General features: G+C 43.7%; 2 protein-coding genes across 3 annotated transcripts in view; one reads left to right on the top strand and one right to left on the bottom strand.

Annotated features, from left to right (window-relative positions):
- Positions 1-11,678: 11,678 nt before the first annotated feature.
- map1lc3c (microtubule-associated protein 1 light chain 3 gamma) lies at positions 11,679-16,581 on the bottom strand. Its single transcript, XM_033624879.2, has 4 exons — positions 16,396-16,581; positions 16,264-16,319; positions 16,075-16,181; positions 11,679-12,004 (listed from the first exon to the last, which is right to left on the bottom strand). Exons 1-4 carry the CDS (start codon positions 16,454-16,456, stop codon positions 11,842-11,844), a joined length of 387 nt encoding a protein of 128 aa, XP_033480770.1. The 5' UTR covers positions 16,457-16,581; the 3' UTR covers positions 11,679-11,841.
- Positions 16,582-22,027: 5,446 nt separating this feature from the next.
- The window catches only part of LOC117255710 (striatin), an 81,563-nt gene continuing 79,159 nt past the window's right edge, over positions 22,028-24,431 (top strand). For both annotated transcript variants that reach the window (XM_033624854.2, XM_033624855.2), the window contains exon 1: positions 22,028-22,385. In XM_033624854.2, coding sequence (XP_033480745.1) covers positions 22,161-22,385 — 225 coding nt within the window. In that variant the 5' untranslated portion in view covers positions 22,028-22,160. The remainder of the gene's footprint in view (positions 22,386-24,431) is intronic.

Genomic DNA, 24,431 nt, shown 5'->3' with positions numbered 1-24,431 from the left:
TAGCAACCCATTGAAATGTCAAACTTTGAATGGGCATATCTCCTGCCCCGTATGTGGTAGAGACATGAAACTTTGCACAGAGATGCCTCTCCTCATGAGGAACACATTTGCCTCAAGAACCCATAACTTCCACTTATATAGATTTTCCACCATTTTGAATTTTTTGAAAAACACTTCAAATGGATCTCTTCCTAGGAAGTTTGAGCGATCTGCATGAAACTGGGTGAACATAATCTAGGGACCAATATCTAAAGTTCCCTCTTGGCAAAAGTTGGAAAACTTACTAAAACTGAGCTTCTATAAGGCAATGAATATTGCGGAGGGCGTGGGTCATCACATAAAGGTGTATAACATCTCAAGGGTTTCACCCATCACCACACAACTTTGTAGGCATATGACCACACATAATCTGAGGGGACCCCTCCATTATTGACCCCATCAAACAAAATGGGGGCGCTAGAGAGCTCATTTCTTATCTAGGCCTAACCGCCATATGGATTTTTACTAAACTTGGTAGATATGTAGAACAGGACGCCTCAAGGTGACTGGAGAAATTTAACTCTAATTGGCAACTGGGTGGCGCTATAACAACAGAAAAATGCTTCAAAATGGCTAAAATGCGACCGATCGCTGTGGCTCCCCCTGTGGACCAATGTTGGTGTTTTCTAATGTTTGGTATGACTAAGTCATGGTATGGTATGCTGTACATAATCATGGAAACTGTCAGTGTGTCATTCTGTCAGTCAGTCATTCTGTCTGTTCCACGTATTTCTACTCACTGACGTGGTCAATCTATGTGAAACTGCACATAGGCATTGAGGACTGGCATAGGTAGAAGGTGACACAGCTACCAATGGCTATGGACTAGTGCTGTATTATTAATCCGAATCTACAAAGTAACCAAAGTTTCAAAATAAAGTTGCTACACCCATCGAGGTAATGCTTTCCTTGTTTCAGTGTTTGTTAGTATTTCCTGTTTTATTTTGATACTCACCGTTGTCTCTCGTTTCAGGGACTTCACTTCCTGCCCCCTGTGTGTTTCCCTCCTGTGTGATTACCTGCCCCGCCCTGATTGGTCTCACCTGTCCCTCATTACTTCCTCCCCTGTGTATTTAGTCCACGTGCTGCGTCCTCAGTTGTTTGAGCACATGTTCCCGTCGTCTCTTCCTCGTGTGTGTTTGATCTGAATTTTGCATTTTTGTATTCTGTTTAAGCCCCCTGACTCTTTGGAAACCTTTGTTTGTATTTTTGGGCTGTTTTCTTTCTGTGCACCAACCTTTCAGTAAAGACCTTGTGTTTTCTGAGTCCTCTCTTTGTCGATACCAGTCTGATAAAAGCACAATATTTCCCTCTGAGACTCAGTGGAGTAGAAGTATTAAGTAGCATTAAATGGAAATACTCAAGTACAATTTTGAGGTACTTTTACTTAAGTGCAGTAGTTGAATAAATGTACTTAGTTACTCTCCATCACTGACGTCCTGACATGAGACTGATATCTCATCTCACTCTCGCCCAGGCCGGCACATTTTCCAAAATATTAAACTCTCCCTTTCTGATAATTTGCTTTATAACTTTTGATTTATTCATCATTTTTATTAACTGTATCAGTGTGCAGTACTTGGATGGAGGCCAGCGCTAAATGGCCGATATTACTGGTCAGAAAGTCATAAATTGATGCTTGCAGGCTTCACTGACTTTGGGAAACTAAAGTGAAAGAATAAAAGTCTCTAATGTACAAGTTTATACTCCCTGATTTCCTCCCCTCTAAACTCCAGAGGCTCCCAGCACTGTTAATTGATGAGTAAGACAAAACCCATTTCCCAAACGAGAGCGAATCCAGACAGGCGTAATGAGTGTGTGCGAGGCTGGGACCATTACAGCTGCACAACAACAGGCTTCATTAACTGCAGCGATTGGCTTTTCCAGAGGCCTGCGGTCACCGGCTGATTGCTGCAGGACATTAAGCAGAACCTCCGACTCCATTAAACAAAGTTTCTCTCCCAACAAAACAGATTCCGCCCTAACTAACCTTCTGACACGAATCAGTCAGTTCATCTGCTCTGCTGCCTGAGACTCACCTTTATTTAACCTGTTAACTCTGCTAATAAAATAACACCAGGCAACAACAGTGAGAAATCAATTAGCTTTTTATTGGGCGTGTGTGGCTTCTTAAAGGAACACTTCACCCCCTCACAGGATCATAATTACTCGCAATGTAACACGTCGAATTCATGAGGAGAAAACTTTGTTTTTCTCGCATCTCCAGCGAAAATTCTCAGAAACGGCTCCGCCCACTTCTCTGAGCCCGAGCTCATCTGATGACACTGAGGACGCATTCACACTGGCGCTATTTGGTCCGTGTTAAACGAACCCTGGTCCGCTTCCATGGATAGTTCGGTTGGTTTGAAGTGATGTGAACGCTCATTTGAACTCTGGTGCACTTGAAAACTGGGGGTCTCGGTTCAATTGCAAGTGAACCATGGTGCGGAAATGCAAACGGACTATCCAGATATGGCAGCTTCTTGTGCAAAAACAGTTAGGTTTGAACACCATAGTAAAACCCATTGCTCCGTTGTTTTTGTGGTGACCAAGCCGGCTGAAGATGGATTTCCGTTTTGGGTCCTGGCCAATCCATGAGCCGGGTTGTTTTCTTCCTCATGCTTTTTTTCTTCCTGGTCAGTGGTCGTTTCGGGCAATACTGCCCCCAACAAGCAGCTGTTGTAACTGCGTGACGTTGTCCAGGCAGTTTGGTCCGCTTTGAAAAGTGCAGTGTGAAAGTGAACCGAACCAAATGATGGTGTGAAATTTTTCGGCATTCCTCGCCCAATCGACCCGAGCCCCCCGGACTATCCTGGTGTGAATGCACCCTAAGTGGGAAGTGTGTTGTGGTCGGACGAGTCCATCATGGACGTCGGGTCCTCCGGGCTAAAGAGGAGAAGGACCATCCAGATTGTTACCAGCTCAAAGTTCAAAGCCAGCATCTGTGATGGTGCGGAGGTGTGTTAGTGCCCATGGCATAACATGGCGTAACTTCACATCTGTGAAGGCTCCATAAATGCTGAAAGGTTGATACAGGTTTCGGAGCAACATATGCTGCCATCCAGACGACGTCTTTTTCAGGGACGTCCCCGCTTATTCCAGCGAGACATGTTCCAACAGCGTGGCTTCATAGTGACAGAGTGCAGGTACCAGACTGACCTGTCTGCAGTCCACACCTGTCTCCCTGTGATAGTCTGTCACGTTTATGTTCATGTGTTTGTGTCCACTTCCTGTTTTATTTTGAAATGTGTTCTCATTGTGTTTTCTGCCTTTGTTGATTACCTCCTGTGTTTCACCTGTGTCTTGTTCCACTCAGCTGTGTGTAGTCAGTAATCAGCTCCTGGGGTGCGTCCCAAGTCCCTTAAAATTACTACTAACCACCTAACCTAGCCACCTTACCTAACTGTTTAGTCCCTCCCACTTAGGAAAACATTTAAGGAGTCAGGAGTGAGGAGTGAGGAGCGATGATTGCTGATAAGAGACGGCCTTACTCTGAAGCGTCACGTAAAGCGACGTCCTTTTCTGATGACGGCACGACAGCTGGATCTGCTGCATAACGGAGCCAGCGTTTGGCGTACATCCCAAGTCCCATTATATTCGTCATGACTTTGGTCACACACCTTTGCATGTATTACCATTGTTATTGAGCCATTTGCCGAAGTTTGTGGCAATTAAAGAACGGTCTGTAGCCCTGCCACTGTCACTGTGATGAGCATCATTATCATTATTATTATCATCATTATTATCACTATTATTAAATCCACTCGCCATCATTCAACAAGTCAGCTGCTGAGTGAATAAGACATATCAGACCTGTCAGTCTGCCTCAGTCAATCAATTTGATTTATAAAGCCCAATATCACAAATCACAGTTTGCCTCACAGGGCTTTACAGCATACGACATCCCTCTGTCCTTTGGACCCTCACAGCTGATCAGGAAAAACTCCCCAAAAAAACCTTTAACGGGGGAAAAAAGGTAGAAAACTTAGGAAGAACAATTGAGGAGGGATCCCTGAGCCAGACGCAGGGGGCGGGTATTTATACGTCAGGGCCTCAAGCTGAAAAAGACTTCCTGTTAGGAACCTCTCGTGTTACCTTACTCATCGCACCTAACAGATCCCTCCTAACACCTAACGCTAACTCCTTACTGGCAGGAATAAGAGACATGAGACGGCCTTAAAGATGGCGGACCTTGAATGACTTCTGGTTCAAGTCAGGAGTTAGGAGTTAGCAGTATAAAATAAGAGACTTGGGACGCACCCCTGTTTATCTAATGCCCAGTGTTTCCCCACTCAGCTGCCAGTTTGTCGTTGTTGCCGTAGTGTGTTCATGCACTCCAGCCTCTTCCTCACGTTTGATTCCCTGGTTTTTGACTCTGCTTGGATTTATGGACTTTGCTTCTTGTGTGATTTCCCTAAACAGATTTTTCTGCCTTCGCTGACTGGCGTCACGTGTATGACCCCTGACCTCCTCAGTACAGATTTGGATCTGAAAAACTGTTTTTGGTGTTTGGTGTTTTTCTCTGCAACTGAGTTCCAGTATTGTACTATAACCTTACACTCCCACTGAACATGTGTGGAACATTATAAAACACAAAATACGACAGCATATATAAGTTGTATATTAAGCAAGAACGGGAAAAAACCCTAACCCATCCAAACACTTAGTGAGTGTTGTTAGAAGACAAGGTGAACACACAGCAGTAAACATGCTCCTGTCTTGTCCCTACTTTATTCTAACATGTTGCAGGCACCTAATTCAGAATGAGTGTATATTTATTTTTTGAAAAGTTTATTAGTTTGAACATTAAATATCTTGTCTCTACTGTATTCATCTAAATATAGATCGAAAAAGATTTACAGATCACTGCAGTCTGATTTTATTCACGTGTCCTGACTTTTTTGGAATCAGGGTCGTTAACGGATCAAAAGTGAATCTATGAGATTTAATTTTAACATAACTTAATGACAAATGCTGGAAAATGAGTCTAAAAGAAAGGATTCAGATTTAAAATGCGCTCGAACCCACCCTGCATATAAAAGGCTGTATGATGGCCGACTGATGAGTCTCTGTGTTTCCTCGTCAGTGAGGCAGCTGCTGGAGATTCAGGGGACGTAATCACTTTTGTTGATTCAATTACAGTTAATGGAGCGTAAACTAGCACCCAAACTTCTCTGCAACTCTGAGGAGCAAGTAGGATCCAGAGGAAAATAACACGCTGTCGTCAACTTTTCTAATGACGTCTGTAATGAAATCTAGGAAACGACTTAATCAGTGCGCGTCCCTTTCACAACAGATGAAACTGTTTCATGTTTTATAGCAGAGGGAGGGAGAGAGCGCCTCCTTATGGGCCTTTCAAAACAAGGGTGTGTGTTTTGGCTGATGGGTGAGTGTGTTGTAAACCATCAGAAAAGAGAGGGGTGTACCTGCGTTTATCTACACCGCTGATTACAAGCTAAAGTCCTGCATCGCAAATGTTACTTTAAAGGGATTCAGTGCTAAATTCAGGGCGTGTTATTTGTCTGCACACACTAGCAGCTAACAGTGCTAACATAACATTAGCCCTTTTTACACAGAGATGGCGCTAAAGGGTCGCTATGACGCCACTTTTTTACACTGCCTTTGCATTTCTACACAGAAGGAAACAACAGCAGCATCATTCTGCTCCAGTGTGTGATTTTAGACACGTGCTGTATCATGGAAGCAAAAGGGGCGCGAAGTGCATCACGATATCATCAGCCTCTAGTTCATTCATTCATTTTCCTTAACTGTCCACCCTGTTAGGGGTCGTAGGTGTGCTGGAGCCATTCCAAGCTGACCCAGCTGACCTGCATGTCTTTGGACTGTGGGAGGAAGACAAACATGAGCGGCTCACATCAGCACAGAAGGGCTCCTCCACCCTGAGTTTGAACCAGGAGCCCTGTTGCTGTGAGGTGCCAATGCTAACCACTGCACCGCCGTGCTGTTATCAGCCTCTAGTGTGACATATAACATACGTGTCAGCAGCACTTTATAAACAATAACAATGGCATTAACATGTCAATAACAATCATTTACTGTACCTGTCAAAGAACTAGCGGCGACGAAAGCCAACTGCTGCGTCGTCTACGTCGCCTCACGTCGCCCTGTGTCAGCTGCATTTGAACACACTACACGGACTACATCCGACGGCCAAGTAGCATGTACGTTCTGCGCCTGCGTGAGAGAGAGCGGAGTGAGAGAGTGGTACATCCTGTCAGCCGAGGGGTTTCCTATCTGTGCAGCCGAGCACCGCAGCACCTCCACGGACTATTACATCCAGACGGTCCCAGTGTTTCCTCCGCAGGCTCCACTTCACTCAGCTGCCCGATAAACCCGCTGCTTCTTCCCACTTTAACCTGAATAACAAACCAGGGCTCGGTGCTCCGGTTGGATCCAAACGGAGAGCCGGGGCTAGCTCAGAGACTAGCGGAGGCTAACTGGCTGTACTTCCCTCCGGTCATGCTGCGGCTAATGCTCCGCTAGCCGCTCCCAGCTAGCTCCGGTTTGTTATTCAGGTTAAAGTGTGAAGAAGCAGCGGGTCTGTGGGGCAGCTGAGTGAAGTGGAGCCTGAGGAGGAAGCACTGGTTAGCCCAGTAGCGATCTCTCTCACCGACAAGCTCCGCCGCCGATTCAACATGCCCATTCAACTGAACAGCCGCCAACGCCAAAGTGCCGACGGTGCAGGACACACCGCAAAAACTAGGGTGACAGACACTCACCGACGGCCCGACTTTGGTCGACGGCCAACCATCGGCTTGGTGTGTCAGGGCCTTTATATGGCAGCTGACCTCGTCCTCTGCTCGGAGGGTAAGGAGTTCCAAGAACTTGTTTTCCAAATTTGCGGACATTTTCAGCCACTGTTCTTAATCTTCGAGTTAGCTGCTAACTGCTGCTAGCTGTTTTTGAATTCTCCCCATACTTGTCCCATCCATGGTCCGGTTCTGCCGGCTGTCCCTTTTACACAGGTGTTAATTTGGTGTACAATTGGTGTCCCTAATTTTGGGAACAGAGGAGATGACATGCAGCAAAGGGTCGCAGGTTGGAACTGAACCTGCAGCTGCAGCAGCACGGACACAGCCTTTGAACACTGGGCACCTGCTCTACCAGGTGAGCTACTCAGCACCCCTGGTTTGGCACTGTCACTACCTCCACTGCTGGCTTAAAGGCGAGACAACTCTATCCCTCCCTCCTATCCTGTGGTCATATCCTTTATAAAGAAGCGTCACACTTTGAACACTCAGTGTAAAAACAGAGCAACAGTGCTGACAGAGGAGAACAAGAGGGTGGGCACTATGCTTTCACGATGACGCCATCCTGATATCAGCCTTAACAACCATTAATGTGTGGTGGAAGCCGTACCGTGTGACCACTACAAACCACAGAGGAGCTCCTATTACAACACACACAGACAGAGCGTGACTTCACTGTCTGCTCAGGACGCTGTTAGCTCCACTATATCTGGTATAACTGTGGTTGCTGCTGCATTAATGCTCTGACTGTCACATACAGAACCTGTAAGTGAAGTATGCAAGGACAAATAGTAAAGTACAGTACTTGAGTAAATGTACTCATTCCACCACTGAGGACAGACCTCACAGATCAGCTGGTTAGGAGGCAGCTCCTCTCACAGGTTATGTTCTTAACTCTCTGACTGATGAACGGAAGGAGACTGTGTTCAGTTTGGCTGATCTCTGCTGCCACCTGGTGTCCAGAGAGACAAACAACTGAGGAATCAGTTCATCAGAAGATCAACTGAATCTGCTGTTTGTTAATTCAACCAGCTGACACCCAAAACTCCCGTCACATTTATTGTAACAACTTTGCTTGTGAAATCTGTTGTAGTAAAGTAAAATGTGCCAGAATCACTGTGTCCCACAATCCACTGCAGGAGCCTGTAGTCTGAACAGGTGAGCAGGTGAGACGAGTGACAAATGTAGCACTGCTGGGAATGCTGGTTATGAAGCACACACACAGTTCTAGGTGTATTTATATTTATCCAACAGTGTTTCTTACTGCTGCTTTTATGCTAAATCAACTTGCAGATGTCTTGAAGCAGATGGGCTACAGCAGCAGAAGACCACACCAGGTGCCACTCCTGTCAGCTAACAACAGGAAACTGAGGCTACAATTCACCAAAACTGGACAATAGAAGATTGGAAAAACCACATTCAGATGGAAGCATGGATCCATCCTGCCTTGTATCAACGCTTCAGGCTGCTGCTGGTGGTGTAATGGTGTGGGGGAGATTTTCTTAGTACCAACTGAGCATGGTTTAAACACCACAGCCTACCTGAGTATTGTTGCTGAGCGTGTCCATCCCTTTATGACCACAGTGTACCCATCTTCTGATGGCTACTTCCAGCAGGATAACGCACCATGTCACAAAGCTCACATCATCTCAAACATGACAATGAGTTCACTGTACTCCAATGGCCTCCACAGTCACCAGATCTCAGTCCAATAGAGCACCTTTGGGATGTGCTGGAACGGGAGATTCTCATTATGGATCAACTGTGTGATGTCATCATGTCAATATGGACCAACATCTCTGAGGAATGTTTCCAGCATCTTGTTGAATCTGTGACACCAAGAATTAAAAAGAGGGTCCAACCTGGTACTAGTAAGGTGTACCTAATAAAGTGGCCACTGAGAGGATGTACTGTAACTAAAGCTAGGGCACATTTGGACGTTCAAACACATGTTAATAAACTCATGAATGGATCAGAAATGATGATCACTGTGGTTGGTTGAATCCAAAGAAGGCACAGTGTTAACAAAGGGACCCCAAAGTTTCTGAATGACTTTAAATACTTTAGATACATGTAGGACTTTTACTTGTAGTGGAGTATTTTTACAGTGTGGTATTAGTACTGTTACTGCAGTAAAGGTTCTGGAAGTGCTGCAGGAGGAAGACTGTGTGAACTCAAACTAACCCCGAGCTCAGGAGGAAACAGGGATTTAAGAAATATTAAGGTCATGAGTTCTTCATGTGACTTTTAGAGCCAACAAATGCTTCTTTTCTGGTTTGATATGGATTATGATTAAACAGAAGGATTTGGGTTTTATTATTTCATTATTCCTGACACTTTATTGACAGAGTAACATACAGTAAGTCCACCACAAGACCTGAGACAGATGCTCAAGAAAATATAAAGTTATATTTAACACTAAATCATTATGTTTGGATTTAATAACATTTAACAGGCTGATGTGAGGCGTTCATGTTTGTCTTTTCAAGCATTTTATATTTTTATTGCCCAACATTTGATATATTGGAGCTTTTGGAAAAAACCTGCTTCCATGTTGAGTTGTGACTATTTTTTTTTTAACAGTATTTACAGAAACTGGTATTTCAATCAGGAGAAACAGAAGAATGAAGTAAAGATGCAGACTATGAGTGTACAGATTTACAGGTGGTTTGTGCTGATTAAGTCTTTGGCCCTTTGTGATCGAGGCACATCTGAGCAGCAGCAGGATAAATCCCCCCCAGTGGAGTCCAGACACTGGTGGTGGTGGCTGATGACTCTGAGGCTGATGAGGCGTATGAGGCTGATGAGTCCTTAAAGACTGGGTGGTGATGGGGAGGAGGAGGAGGGCGTGCACGACTGCAGCAAGAAAGAATCATATTTAAAATGAGGAGCTGTAAGATGATAGGCTGACACAGAAGGTGTGTCGCTGTGTAACTGATGATTGTGAATCAGCTGATGACTCATTTGACCCACGCAGACAATGTCACCTAGAGATAGTGGGTGAGCTTACGTGCAGTGAGAGAATCACAGAGTGAGAAAGAAACTTACAGCTTGAGCATGAAAAGTGTTGTCTTCCTGACTTTCTTCGCGAGAGCTTCATTTACGATGCTCCAATATGATATGAACGCAGCATAAGGCACCACATCACCCAAAATAAAGAGGTCTCAGTCGTAGCCTTGACTTAACCATATTCCAGGTTTATGGACCTGCACTTGTACAGCTCATTTCTAGTCATCTGACCACTCAAAGAGCTTTTTACACTACAATTCACATTCACCCATTCACACACACACATTCACGCACTGGTGGCTGAGGCTGCCAAACATGGTGCCACCTGCTACTCAGTTTTTACACACTCGAAATGCAGCCTACAGGAGCTGGGGATCAAACCGCTGATCTTCCGATTAGTGGATGACCCGCTCTACCTCTGAGCCACAGCTGCCCAAGTCTGTCTGACACCACACAGGAAACAAAGGTAAGAAGAGTTCCCAAACGAACCCTTTAACAGAGGGTTTAGCAAAAAAACGGCCCAGCTGCTAACAGATGTTAGCATTGCACATTTCATATGTATCGTAACGATGTCTCTAGGTGACGTAGAGTATGAGCTGACAGTCTCATCAGGAGGTGGAGGGGATGGTGGGACACATACAGGTGAGACGCCGGCACAGCTGCAGACCAACAAACATAACCAGTTGTGATGTAACTGCTGTGTTTGCTGCAGCTTTTTTAGGCATCAAATGTGGGTGTTTAGCAGCGACCTGTTGTTGTTGTTTCCTGTCGGGGTGGTGGCACAAAAATCAATCATTTTTCTAAGCAAGGCATTTCTGTGTTTGTACCTGAGATAGTGACACGAAAAGCATTTGTTACCCAGACATCACTGCGTTTCCTGCCAGGACAGTGCCACTGATAGCAGATGTTTTGCCTCCACGCCAGTGACAGCTGTGGCCATTATCTTTTTGGGTTGTCTGTACTTTCATACGTACCATCACTGTGAACACGATAGCTCAAGAATGCCTCAAGGGAATTTCTTCAAATTTGGCACAAACATTCACTTGGACTCAACGATGAGCTGACTGTTTTGGTAGATCAAAGGTCAGGGTCACTGTGACCTTGTCTCTCATTTTTGTGAATGCGATATCTCAAAAACTCTGTGAAGGAATTTCGTTAAATTTGGCACAAACGTCCACTTGGACTGAATTACAATTTTGTGGTCAAAGGTCACTGTGATCTCACAAAATAGGTTTTTGGCCATAACTCAAGAGTTCATACACTAATTATGACAAAACTTGACACAAATGTCTAACAGGATAAAATAATGAAGGTCAAAGGTCAGCTTGACTGTGACATCATCATGTTCTAACATCATAGGCGTTTCTCAATACCAAGTACGCAGAGTTCGGACTTGGCAAGTTCGACTCGGGAGTACGAACTCCCAAGGACGGCTGCCATGGCCGCTGGTCTGTGAGAAATGCATTCTGGGATACCTGGCTGTCAAAGTCCACACAAGTCACCTCCCGATGGAACGGGCAGAGCAAGTTCACATCCGGGCATTTGGACTGTACTTGGCTGGATGCCGACTTTGAGTTGGAACAGTACTTGGGCTGCGACTGATGACGTGTCACAAGTCCGCGAGAACTTGATACTTAAGGCAAAGGTTCAACTTATCTGCTACATTACGCAGAAATTTAACGTATCCATGGTTCGCTGAAATGTACAATGCCAACATGTATTCTGGAGACTGGGGAGGAAACACTCCTGAACTAACCAACTTAAACTAAACAATTTGTAGTGTAAAATAAATTTAAGAGCAGCCTTGACTGATGAAAACAGATGTTCGTGTGATCCTTCTGAACCAGCAGACTGCACCTGTTTATTTCTCATAGTTAAGATTTATTGGATCCACATACTTCAACTAAAATCTGTCTCACAATCAACGTGTACAACAAATATTACAATATATACAAAGTATTTTTTTCTATTTACAGCAACCTTCATCATCTAATAAAATCTAAAGCAGGGAGCCGTTTGTGCGTCAGTGTCCGAACATCTCCTGCGAGGCGTAGGTCATATAGAGGAAGCCGTCCTCGTCCTGGTGGTCTTTGTACACCTGAGCCATGGTGAGAGACATGCTGGCCAGCCCGCTGTTACTGATGAGCAGGTAGAAGGCCTGAGTGGGCAGCAGAGCCATCCTGTTCCTGAGAGACAGAGGACAGACAGCAGTCATTAATGAGGGACGTCCTGCAGACCGTCAGCTGCTTCACATACCTGCACCTCTCACATGTGACGCTGGTTCAGCACTAACGTGGATCGACTATTGTTTTATCACCATCCACTGCGGCTGCACGTGTCAGCTGGCTCCAGATTACGCTCAGAATTCTGGGCATTTTAAGTATCTGTGTTCACGTCGGAAAATGTGAGAATGTTAGTATGCAGACTGAAAGTACAATTTTTAAATGTGCTCGTGATGGAACACTGTCCCACAATGCATTGCACAAAGAAAATGAAACACTACACTGAACACAACAAAAACAGCACTAATGTGGAAAAACATCATGTGATAATGATCTGAACACGAGGTTGAGATTAATCCAACAATAATTGATAGTAAATAAGCAGATGCCCGGCACACAAGAGGCTGAACTGCTTCTTTAATTCAACCTTCATTTGAAACGTTACGTTACTGGCTTTAAAATAAACTATCAGAATCTGCCAACATGCTTTTTCTTATTGTGCACAATGACTGAATATTATAGACACTGAACAGTGTTATATGTCTCCACCTGCTGGTGGATGAATGTATAATATGATGTTAATTCCACCACAGAAGAGACTTGATGATCACTAAAATTAGGAGAGGAAAGAAAAAAAAAAAAGAGGTTATATCTATTATCAGTATCAGCCTAATAAGTTGTTACATATCGGCACACCGGATATCTGCAAAAATTTCAATATTGTGTATCTCTGAAATATCCATAAAATGTCATGGATCATCAGTTTACTCAATGACAGAAGAAGGGTCCGTTAACCCTTTGAAACCTGAGCAAATTGGCTTGACTGGATTAATGGCTTCATTTGAAAGGCAAGAAAGTAATTCACGATAAAAGAAAAAAAACAACCCCAAAGATGAGCAATAAATTAGTAAAAAGATGAAACAAGAAAACGAGTAAAAAAGAAAAAACAAACAAGAAAAGTACCTTTAAAAAAAAATCATTACTCTAACATAATTTTAAAATGTAATTAGACATTTTCCCCCAGCTTTTTTAAAAAATAATTTTCTAAATCTATTCTTTTTTTTGCAATTCATGGGACAATTCTTACCAACATGTTTCTGAAAGAAGTGGCACCAGTTTGCTCGGGGCTCAAAGGTTTAAATATTCGTCAACGGCTTCTGAGAGCCGCATAAGAAAAGTGACGTTGCTCCATGTTTCAAAGGGTTGAGGCAAAAGGTTGGGAATCACTGGACTACAGGCTGACATTTTTTGGGATTCCCAGATTCCAACGGGATGTGATGGGACAGAAAAGTGAGCGGGCAGGATGGGAATTATAACAATAGGTCAGTTATTAACCAATAAATAAGTAAAATATAGAGCTTCTCTCAGGCATAGGTCACAAAGTAGTTCAAAAAGGCATCATACAAGAAAGGAAACAGATAAAGTGATGCGCAGCTCTGATATAAATAAATAAATACTGTTTTCTTTCAGGAATGTGAAGGAGTCATTCTCCTGAGATTGGGACAGAGCAGGAGGTTTTTTTGTGGGAGTGGGACGAGACTGTGACGCTCTACTCCTGACAGGTTTAAATTACACTCACTCCTCTTTCCTTTAAAAGAAACATTCAGAATGAAAACATTTCTAATTTAAACTACGATGCAAAATGTCCGACTTCACTTGACCTGCAGGCTTCACGACACACTTTCATACTGCACGCTGATTGGCTCCAAACAAACTGATGTCACAAATCCTGCAGGTCCAACTCAGTGTTTTAACGCGAGCTCAGAGAAATTTTCCTCCTTCAGCAGATTCATGTGGAAACAAACTCAGTCACTTCATAATTCAGTTAATTCCAACTCGTGTGGTGAGAATATCATCAGATCAGACTGAAACGCTCTCATCTCTCCCTCACATGTTACATAATTGCTATAATTGAACCTGAAGCTGTAACTGATCCGAGAGCAGCCATCTGACTCGTGTCAGAAGACGGACACGTTTTTTTCTCCTGCACATTTTCTGCTGTGTAATCATGACCAAGACAGAATGAGGAACCTCACAGAAACCTGAAGAGAAGCAATGAAACTGAAAAGATTCAACCCTGAGGACCAGTAAAGCTCAGGCTGAAACCAGCTCAACAGATATTATTGACTTTAATATGACGAATGTGTATATGTTTTACCAGTTACTTATTTCACTGTAACCCTTCAGATATAATCCTGGTCCCCTCTAATAGCCTGGTTATGAAGGCCTGGTCCGGCCGCCCTGAGCTTCATTATTATACAAGTTCTTCGGATGTGTAAACCTTTTTAGGGCCGACGAAACACTGACATCTGCTAATGAAATAGTCCCCATAAAAACTTTAGAACCTGGGACTGGTTGCACAAAACACCTGGATTAACATCTGGAGGAATTCAGTCAAATCTAAAGTGTAAAATCAGAAACATATCCATCAGGTTCTCCTGGTCGCAGAACACTCCTCTCAGGGTGGTTACTTATTTCTTATTTATCACCTTAAAGTCAGTCATGTTGCAGTTAAGAGTCTCAGGTACCTTAAGTTTTTTTAACCTTGCTTTGGTTGCTAAGGTCTTTTGTGCAACAGTCTAAGGATTCCTTAAGTACAAGATCAAGACAAGGAGAAAACCATTAATACTTAAGTGAGCATTTTAAGGAACCCTGAAGGAGAAGACTTAAGGGTTTTTTGTGCAACCAATTTATTTTGAGGAAACCTGAACTAGGACTTGGTGTTCTGTGCCAGCAGCCACTGTAGATCATCATTTTCAACTTCCATTTACCTCCCCTTAAATAAAACAGAGGGCAGACGTCCCAAAGACAGCATGATAAATAAATCAAAACTATCTGCATACAGAGACAAGAAACATCATTCTTTAAGTGAATTTAAAAAGGTGCATATTGACCTGAGAGACGTGTGCTTCCATGCAGAGCTCAAATTAAACAGTCTATTAAAAAGCTGCGTGACATTAAGTGAAATATGTTAATGGTCCATTTACTTAAGAGTAAAGAGGTTTCTATAAGAGACCAGAACACGACTGAATTTTCTGACACAGATAACGAGGAGAAAATCTGAAGTGACTGTGTCGAAGTTATCAGATGTTCACCACATGATGAAGAAATTAAACTTTACATAAGGCAGACTGCTGCACCAGAAGTCCAGAGAGATGACGGGGAATTCTCGTCTCACTGATTGTTTGACCTGTTTCAAGACAGATTTAAGGACTTATGGACGGACTGACAGGGACACACCGTCCGTTTCTGCTGTGTAATCATGACCAACAAACATCTGAGGAGCTGAGGACTCACAATGTTCAGCTTTCAGCGTGATGCTTGGTGTTTATATTAGCCTAACATTTCCAGTAATTAGCCCCATCCCTACATCTGATAACTCACTAACTGACCCAACAGATCTTTAAGTCTCTGCTACACTTTAAGGTAAAACTTGTCAGTAAGTTAGCAAATGTATCACACATAAAGACATTAAAAGAAATTGATAAAAACTTAACTTTGCAGTGAATATCCTTAAGATTTTTCCCCTTAATTCCCTTTAAGAAGCTTTAAAGTTAAAGGAGACATTTTCCCCACAATAAATCACACACTGTTCTTGAACTGAAACAATTAATTGATAGGCAGATTAAAAAGGGGTCTACTTAATAATAACTGTTGAAGCCATTTGGAATACAAACGAAGGGAAAATTATAGTTCCAGCTTTTAAATTGTGATAATTTGCTGCTTGTCTTTGTTTTATGAGACAATATATTCAATATATTTGAGTTTTGGAGGATTGGTTTGACATTAAGGAGTTGTTTCATGCATTATCACCATACTCTGACCTTTTAAAAGACTGAGACAATAAAACACATTAAACTACAACAGAAATAATCTTTAGTTACATCACTTCAAACTAAAATATTAAAACCGCACTGTTCCAGCAAATAGTCATATCCCACATGCCTGCAGCATCATGCCACACACCCCTGCCTCACATTACAGCCTGATCTATTTGAGATCTGCTGGAACAAACACAGAGAGGTGAAGTTTACCTGATGATGGTGACAAACTGAGTCATGGTGAGTTCATGCGGCACCAGGAACTTGGTTTTATCCAGCGGAGGCAGAAACTTCTCCCTCTCGTACCGCTCGATTATAACCTGCGAGCACCCGTCCGACAGGTGAGGACACACAGCATCACATGCAAAGCTTCACGCTGACACATCTCTGCAGAAAACTCACCGGGATCTTGTTGGGGAACTTGAGCCGGATGCCCGCCACTTCTTGTTTCCGTGTAGCTGCAGAGAAAATAAACACCATCAGATATCTGTCGAGGTCCTGAGAGTTACTGACACAGATGTTGGAGACATTTACCGAAACTCTTCCTCTGTTTGAACGGTTTGCTCTGCAGCTGGGTTTTGTTGAACGGAGGCATGCTGTGTGTGTGTGTGTGTGTGAGAGAGAGAGAGAGAGAGAGTGTGTGTGGTGTGTGCGTGTGTGTGACGGAGGAAGCAGCAGCAGAGAGAGGCAGAGCAGGCTGAACATGAGTCTGAGCCGAGCAGCAGTTAAATAGAGGAGAGGCGGCTGTGGCGCATCAGCTGATTAGCACATGGCCGCAGACACAACGTGAATCATCTGCGGGTTTAATCACATTAGAGCCCGCACAGAGACACACACAGAGGGGGGACAGAGGCCCCACTGCCCCACACACAGTGTTCAAGTTACAGTAGGGGAGGCCGGGGTTGGTTGGCACACCTTTCACTCTCGGAGTTATTTCTCTGGCTGAATTTATGTTAGACCAGTGGTTTCTAGTTGGTGGGTCGCGGTCCAAAAGTGGGTCTCGTGTCCATTTCGAATGGACCGGAAGTGACTCGCAAATGTGGCACAGGTCTTTTATTTTGAAGTGCTGTTTCATGGCCAAACGCAAGAATAACTTTTTAAACTTTGGACCCTGAACTAATGACTGTTAGACTATTCTCACCAGCAGCAAATGAAAGGTTAGGCTATGACTAATATGTGTTAATGTACACAGATGTTTTCTAAGGGACTGTCCTTGCTGGGGTGTGATGTTTTGTTTTTGACTCTCCCCAAAGCTACAAATATTTTTCATCCTCACTGTGACCTCGTCACATGTCCATGTTTGGTCATGGACTTTCCACGTCCACACATGACGTCCAAGGTAGGGTGACCATATTTTGATTTCCAAAAAAGAGGGCACTCGGCCCGGCCACAACATAGCCTACTTAAATGATACTCACAGTTTCTTCAAAGATGCCTTATAATTTTAATATATTTAAAGTTTGTATGTATGGATAGAAAATTCAGTTATATTACAAAATAATATCTCTCAAAGACAGAAATTCAGATAGGCCTCTATAGATAGGGGACACATACACACACGAGAGTGTGGCTACCCGATCTGAGCCCGACGGGTCCTGGCAGTAGGCCTACCCGACTACGGGCCGGGTTCGGTCAAAAATGTATAAATTGTATTTGGGCTCGGGTCAGATTCGGTCAGCTTTCAGTGAAAATGTAGTGTAAAAATAAATAAAATCCTATTGTCTGTCCTGTTTATTGCTTGGGGACTGTTATTTACGTGACAACACCTGAACATAACACACACACACACACACACACACACACATTGGCTGTTTGTTTCTACCTCTCTGCCGCCCGCCTCCGTTTTGATTAAATGCTGAAAATAAAATCAAAGAGGGAGACAGGTTTCTCCTATTTTATCTTATTTTGTTATATTTCTCCCTCTCTCCTTGCTGGACCTCCCGCCGCCCGCTCCCGTCTCAAACACGGAGGTCTCCCTCTCCGCAGAGCACCCACGGCGCACGCCCGGCCTGTCATATAGCCTGTAACCACTGTGTGACACAAACTCAGTGCTTTAGTCATTAAATAATGTTGGGCTCGGTTCAGTTTCGAACATAACAAAACAGAATGACTGTCAGGTTCGGAAAGGAAAACCGGACATTATCATCAGTTTATAAACACCCCCCGGATGCCCCGGACAGGACGTGAAAAGTGGACATGTCCGGGCAAAAGAGGACGTTTGGTCGGCCTAGTCCAAGGTACCCTGGGTGTGTTGGTTGTTGATGTTCTGGGACTCCGTGTCAGCTTCAGCCTGTTACATGCATTGTCTGTTTTCAAAATAAAATGTACAGTTTGCACACAGTCTCTTTCAAAATAAAAGCACTACATCAGTACAACATGGTGAATTGATGTTTCTTACCTTCAAGGTTGGGTTTAGGAAATAAGATCAAGGTTTGGCTTTACAGTCACCCGGGAGGTGAACACCAGCCTCCTGGGTGAAAGTCAGCGGTTGTTGGACACATCCATCACCCCTCCCGCCCACCCTACTCGGGCTTTTGCCGCCTTAACTTTCATTGTTACCCCAACCCGTTTCCCTCCTACACTGCCTGGCGCTGTTGAACAATAATGGCAACCAGCCGTGTATCATGCAGATGTGAAAGGATGTCTTTCGCCGTCTGTGTCTAAAGGTGCGGACACACCAAACCGACATCAAAGAACTAGCGGCGACGAAAGCTAACTGTCTACATCGCCTCACGTCGCCCTGTGTCAGTTGCATTTGAACACACTACACGGACTACATTCCAGCACACTAATTAAAATAAATTGTTTTATATTCATAGTAGGTAGCCAATAATTAAGCCAAATTAGACTCAGATGTGACCACAGTGACTGATTATTCATAATAAATCTGGACTTTATGGGGTAAAACGTACTTTGAAATTGTATTTACTTTTTATTTTAATTATTTTTTTACTCTAAAACCACAAATAGGAAAATAAATATGCCAAAACTTTCTGAAAATTAATTTGTAATGATAAACATGATCCATACTTGAATCTGTGGCACACTAAACGTTGAAGTTTGTCGCTGTACTGCGCGCTCTTCTTTGATTTGATATTCTTGCCACTCACTAGATCAGCCAATAGTTTTTGAGAATTTACGGTAGTGGGTGGGACTAAGCGGGGTTGACGTCACCGCACAGGTGTGTCAAGTGATTTTGTGTTAGACACAGTGATGCCGGTAATGAAACAATTGTACCTTCAAAATAAAAGTTTGCTTTGAGACTCGAAGTATTCAGTGGAGAAAAAACTGGGTCCTGTGATTGTTAAAATGGATCATCGTTTTAATACTGAAAGTCTTTTAATTAATTAAGATTAGCTAAAATTGCTCAGTATTCTGACGATAATTTGACGCTTTTTGGGAAAATGAGAACTAGAAATACATTTATAGTAAATCCTAAAAAAACAAAACAAAACAAAAAAAAACAACACACATTTTATTTTTTAATGATGAGTTCAGCAGTGTGTGATAATGAGTGTGTATAAGGGACTGTTTTTTATTTTTTATTTTACTTTATGCTCCCCAAAACTACAGATATTTTTCCTAGAGCCTCACCGAGTGACTGGTGGAAAGTTCATGACCCTCCCTCCACCATAGACTAGTTATTAGATTTTCCAAACTTACTCTTTGATGTTTGAAAGTTAAAAGTTGAAAACAAAATCCTGGGGCTGAATAAAGTCTTGTTTTTTGACTCTTGTCGTGCTGGTTAGTTTGTGCAAACCATTTATTTTTGGCCAAGTTTTAAATGAGACGTGGAATAAAGCTATTCTGATGAAATGTCACTATTTTAAGCTCAGATTTGGGTATGTGTTCTTTGGCAGAAGCGTTTGTTGCACATCATGTTTCCAAGGGCCATCGCAAATTTGAAAATCCAACGATGAATTCTGATTTTACAGTTTTCAGCTGTGATAACTGGTGTAGCTTTGGTGATTTTTAAAGAATGCTGCGGTAAAATGAATACAAAATACAACCATTTCACTTTGTATGCCCCTGCTCACAGCCAAAGTAGGAAACATACAACACAACACTTCCATCAGTGGCCGAACCCCTCCAAAATCAGACACCAGCCAACTGTGAGGGGCACGAGACTGGAGGTTACTGACAGGTTTGAATCAGCTTCTTTGCTTCCCATCTGAGATCGTCTCTACTAACCCTCAGACCAGACCTCGTGCTTTGCTCCTCCTCACTGCACCTCGTCTGCATCACTGAGCTCACTGTGCCCTGGGCTGTTGCTGTAGAGGAGGCCCAATGTTGAGTTCAAACCAAACGCTAGAACGCTAGAATATTTTGTGTTGACACACTTCATACATGCGAATAACTCACATCGTATGTGCTATCGTGATTGGCTATCGTAGTGTGAATTAGTCGCTGAAGCTCAGATTTTTCAACTCTTGCAAAAAGGCGCATGATGCGAAATGGTGCTCCTCACTCTGTACACACCATGTAGTTTGGGTATTTTGCATCTAATCCTGTCTTTACATTGACTTTATGTGTAATTCACTTGCACAAATTATTTCATTCACGCCCAGTGTGAACACAACATAAGAGCTCAAGAGCCTTCAGTACGCCATGCTGGCAGCTGACGCTGAACAACGTGACTGGAAAGCAAAGGTTTGCCCAGTTGAAGTTGGCTGCAGAGGCTTCGTAGGCAAGTCAACTACCAGGCTGCTTAAAGAAATGCCCAACGTCAGGCTATCAAAGCCCTCTCTGGCACAGTCCAGCGGGATAGGTCACGTGGTTATGGATTAAGAGGAAAGGCACCACTTGGACCATCAAACACCTCTAACAACAGCAGGGTACAGGGGAGTAGAAGCAGAGGGGAGCACATCTGGGACGCCAGGTGTTGCCGATGAGCCCTCTGGAGGTGCTGTGGGCCTATTGTCGAAACACCAGTGAAGGACGGTACCCACCTGATGACCCCAGTGAAGCTTTTACCCTTCCTAAACCTCCACCACCTCCCCCAGCATCGCTCCAACTTTCACTCACAATTGCAAATATGTGCAACAACAGTTGATCAGTTAAACTCCACCTCGATTAGAGTTAGGAAAGTTTTTCTGCTGGTAGTTTCTTCTCTCTTCCCTCATCAAAATGAGGGAGTAAGGGGAGGTCGAGTGTACGGCCCAGTCCAACGGGGGAGAGCTCAGTCCACCCAGATGTCTCCTCGGCTCTGTCTTGCTCTCTCCTACCTTAATATCCATCTAAGGGCCTGTTGTCTTTAACTGCCTGGAAAACGCGAGGTCAGGCGCTGGGTGCCACTCTTGTGCCTTTTCTGTGCCAGCTTTAAAGAGCGCGGCGGTAGGTTGCGTCTGAGGTTGCTAAGCAGTCTTAACAAGGACTGTATTGCAGCCTGTTTACCAGAAATCCTGAGGTCAGAGCTGAGCTTCTTCCAGGAGCTGTTCATAAGTGTGTCGGCCTATCGTCTGTGGGGCAGATGTAAAGCTCTGGGTAGCCCTGCACTGACATGATCAACTCCTCCATATTTAAAACAGACTGATAGCCTATTTAAGGAAGATTGGAAAGATATCTGTCGGCTGTGATTGGTTGTTCCTTGTCACATGATGTGCAGTGTGCAAAAGATGAACTATGTTTATCTCAGAGCAGCTGAAAATGGACGCTCAGGAATGTATGGGCGCCGCACGCCAGAGTGACGCTAGCTGCACGTTAGCGTCTGGCGGCTTTATTGAAAACAATGAATTTGAGGGCGCAAAAAACACGGCATGTGTACGGCCTCTAGCCTTTTGGCTCCCACTCAGAAACCTCCAGACTGCACTGTTACCTTCACTCACAGTCTCAAGTATGAGATGTCAACATCTAGTCCTAATAAAAGTCCCTCCAGTGCTTAATTTTTTTTTTGACATGCCTCCCCCTTCTTACACCATCTAATAAATAACGAACAGTCCCTAAGTGTGAAAAGAAGCATCTAGCGACAATGAGATCACAATACATGATTTTTAATTCGTCTTAGTCTCTTGGTGTTTTAATGTATTTCATTGTTGTGTATTTAATTATTTACAGTGCTTTGCTGCGACATGTACATTGACGTTGTTGTTTTATTTTGAAATGTCTCACCGGAAGTCCAGTGTCTGTGTTGATTCCGGTAGCTCCGCGGTCGTCTCATCATCTGACAGCTGGCTCAGACAGGAGTTGTGTCGGCCAGCAGAGAGGACTGTTGATGGACCAGATTTCCTTCCCCGGGATATTTTACCGAAGCGGTTGAGAGCACCGGACCGAACCAGAAGCTGTACCGCCCCGGTCCGGCCATGGACGAGCAGGCGGGCCCCGGCGTCTTCTTCAACAACAACAACAACAACTCGGGTTTGCCCGGCGCTGGGAATATTAAAGCTCCGCAGACTGGCGACGTCGGGGGCGGAGAGGCGGCCAGGGCTCAGTACAACATCCCGGGGATTTTACACTTTCTCCAGCATGAGTGGGCCCGCTTCGAGGTGGAGAGGTCACACTGGGAGGTCGAGCGGGCCGAGCTGCAGGTAAGCAGCCTCACTCACTCAGGTTTCCATTGTCGGACATTGTGTGGTCTGCTAGCTAAGCCTCGTCCCGAGTGGTGAGAATGTTGCGCCAAACCGCATTGAAGAATCAGAGGATTTACTGTTTCATCGCTTATCGGTGGATAGATATTCCCGGTAAAGTCACAATTATAGCATAGTTTGAGTGAGAAACATTCATTATTTGATTCGGCATCAGTGTAATGTAGTAACCAACACATGCTTTATAACATTTGTACTTTTAGTGGCGCCTCACACTGTGTGTCGCTCTCTGTTGTGGTGTACGTTGGTCTGCACGCGGAATGACGCACATTCTTTCTGAAATGTAAAGTTGTGTTGTTATACGGGCTGTACTGCTCATCACTTTGATGCCGAATTAAAGGACAGGCCCGTGTGCACCCAGAAAATACATCCAACACTGTACCCGAGGTTTGTGTGTCAATGTCAAGCCTGACGACGTGTAATTACATAATATTTAAATGGCTGTTTGGCTCAATGTTGTCCTCACTCAGTGTTCTATCTGCGCTACCTGCTAACCAGGTTAGCTGTGGCTGTGATTTCAGACTTGGTAAACGTCACTGTGTCCTTTGTAAGTAGTTGTGTGACATTGTAGTGTCAGCTTATATATTTATAATGAGCTACAACTCAGCCAACCTGCGCTGTTCTGTTGTTATTGGTCGATTACCTGTGCAGCGCAGAAAACCCTGTGTGTGAGGTCCATTATCGGACATGCAGCGTACTGTCAGTGCCTGGCATTATTTTGGTGTTTTCCCGGGAAACTTTAATCTCTTTCTAACAATCATGTGTTGACCAGAACAAAACAATCGGGACCATCCAGAGCCCGGGCCCTGACACGAGGGTCCTGCTGGAAGGTGTCCGATAATGAACGTGTAGTAGCGAGGTGTCCGATAACGGACGCACAGACGGTGCATTTCCATGAAGTGCGTGATTTAGTTGAGTCACGAAACGTTGGCGTGCTGGTGTATCAGCTGTAAGTTTATATTAGGAACCAACCCACCTGAGGCGGCCTGCTGACCGGGTCCAGTGCTTCCTCTGGAGGGCAGGTAGTCTGCCTCAGGCCTGGAAGCTGTTTACACTCATTATGATGAGTAATCTAACACAATGTACCTTATTTTTTTTTAAAGGATGTCCTGTAGCCATGATGATTAAGATGACGTGACAAACTGTTTTGGAGAATTAGCACAGCCAGGAGAGCATATTTATATTCATACAAAATCAGAATCATCTCTTAGGAAAGTCATGATTTAAAAAAAGACTCATGTGATTTTGATGATGTTCAACATTTTAGTTGATGATTGTGCCAACACATCCTGTGAATATCTTCATAGTGCTTTTTCTTGCTGGAAAACAAAACGAAAGAAAGAGTTTAATCATGACCTGGCATGCAGACCATGGAGACCAGGAAGTGTTTAAAACTTTAAAAATCTGAGACGTGGGAGGTGATTCAGAAGTCTGGAACCAGACGAGATATCTACAGTGCTGAGCTGCATGTAGCCGTGGATTTGCTGCATTCATGTCATGTACGAGATGTAAAACATCTTGTGTGCTATAAACATCCAGGTGCTAGATAGAGAACACAATTAAAAATAAGGGATTTCTGCCACACTGAATTGTACGTTGTAAAATTTTTGTCTGTACGTTCACAGTAAATTACTGTGAAATAACAGCTGTGATCTCACTGTAGTTATGACTGCATATTACTGTGATATAACAGCATGCTCCTGTGAAATGACTATATTCAATTGTAACCCCACAGTGAGAGCCCGTTAGATGACTGTGGTGCAGCAGTATGATCCTGTGAAGTTACTGTGTTTCTCTCTAATCTTACAAACTCCATAAATTGCTGTGATTTAGCAGCATGCGTCTGTAAAATAATATATTTACCTGCATGAATTTCACAATAAAATTACAAATACAGTTAAATATCACAGTTGTAGCCTTCAATGTGATAATGATGTAATTTACTGTGAAATATTACAGTAACATATTGTAACTTTGTGAAAATAATTG

This window comes from Epinephelus lanceolatus, chromosome 3, assembly GCF_041903045.1.
Source record: "Epinephelus lanceolatus isolate andai-2023 chromosome 3, ASM4190304v1, whole genome shotgun sequence".
Taxonomy (NCBI): Eukaryota; Metazoa; Chordata; class Actinopteri; order Perciformes; family Serranidae; genus Epinephelus; species Epinephelus lanceolatus.
This window is presented reverse-complemented; position numbering and strand designations above follow the sequence as displayed.

Bases quoted from the DNA above. Each gene is read 5' to 3' on its own strand.
- map1lc3c (XM_033624879.2), bottom strand. From the start codon at position 16,456: ATGCCTCCGTTCAACAAAACCCAGCTGCAGAGCAAACCGTTCAAACAG. The intron at 16,320-16,395 runs GTAAATGTCTCC...TTTTCTCTGCAG, and splicing joins CAAACAGAGGAAGAGTTTCG to CTACACGGAAACAAGAAGTG. The intron at 12,005-16,074 runs GTAAACTTCACC...TCTGTCTCTCAG, and splicing joins CAGTTTGTCACCATCATCAG to GAACAGGATGGCTCTGCTGC.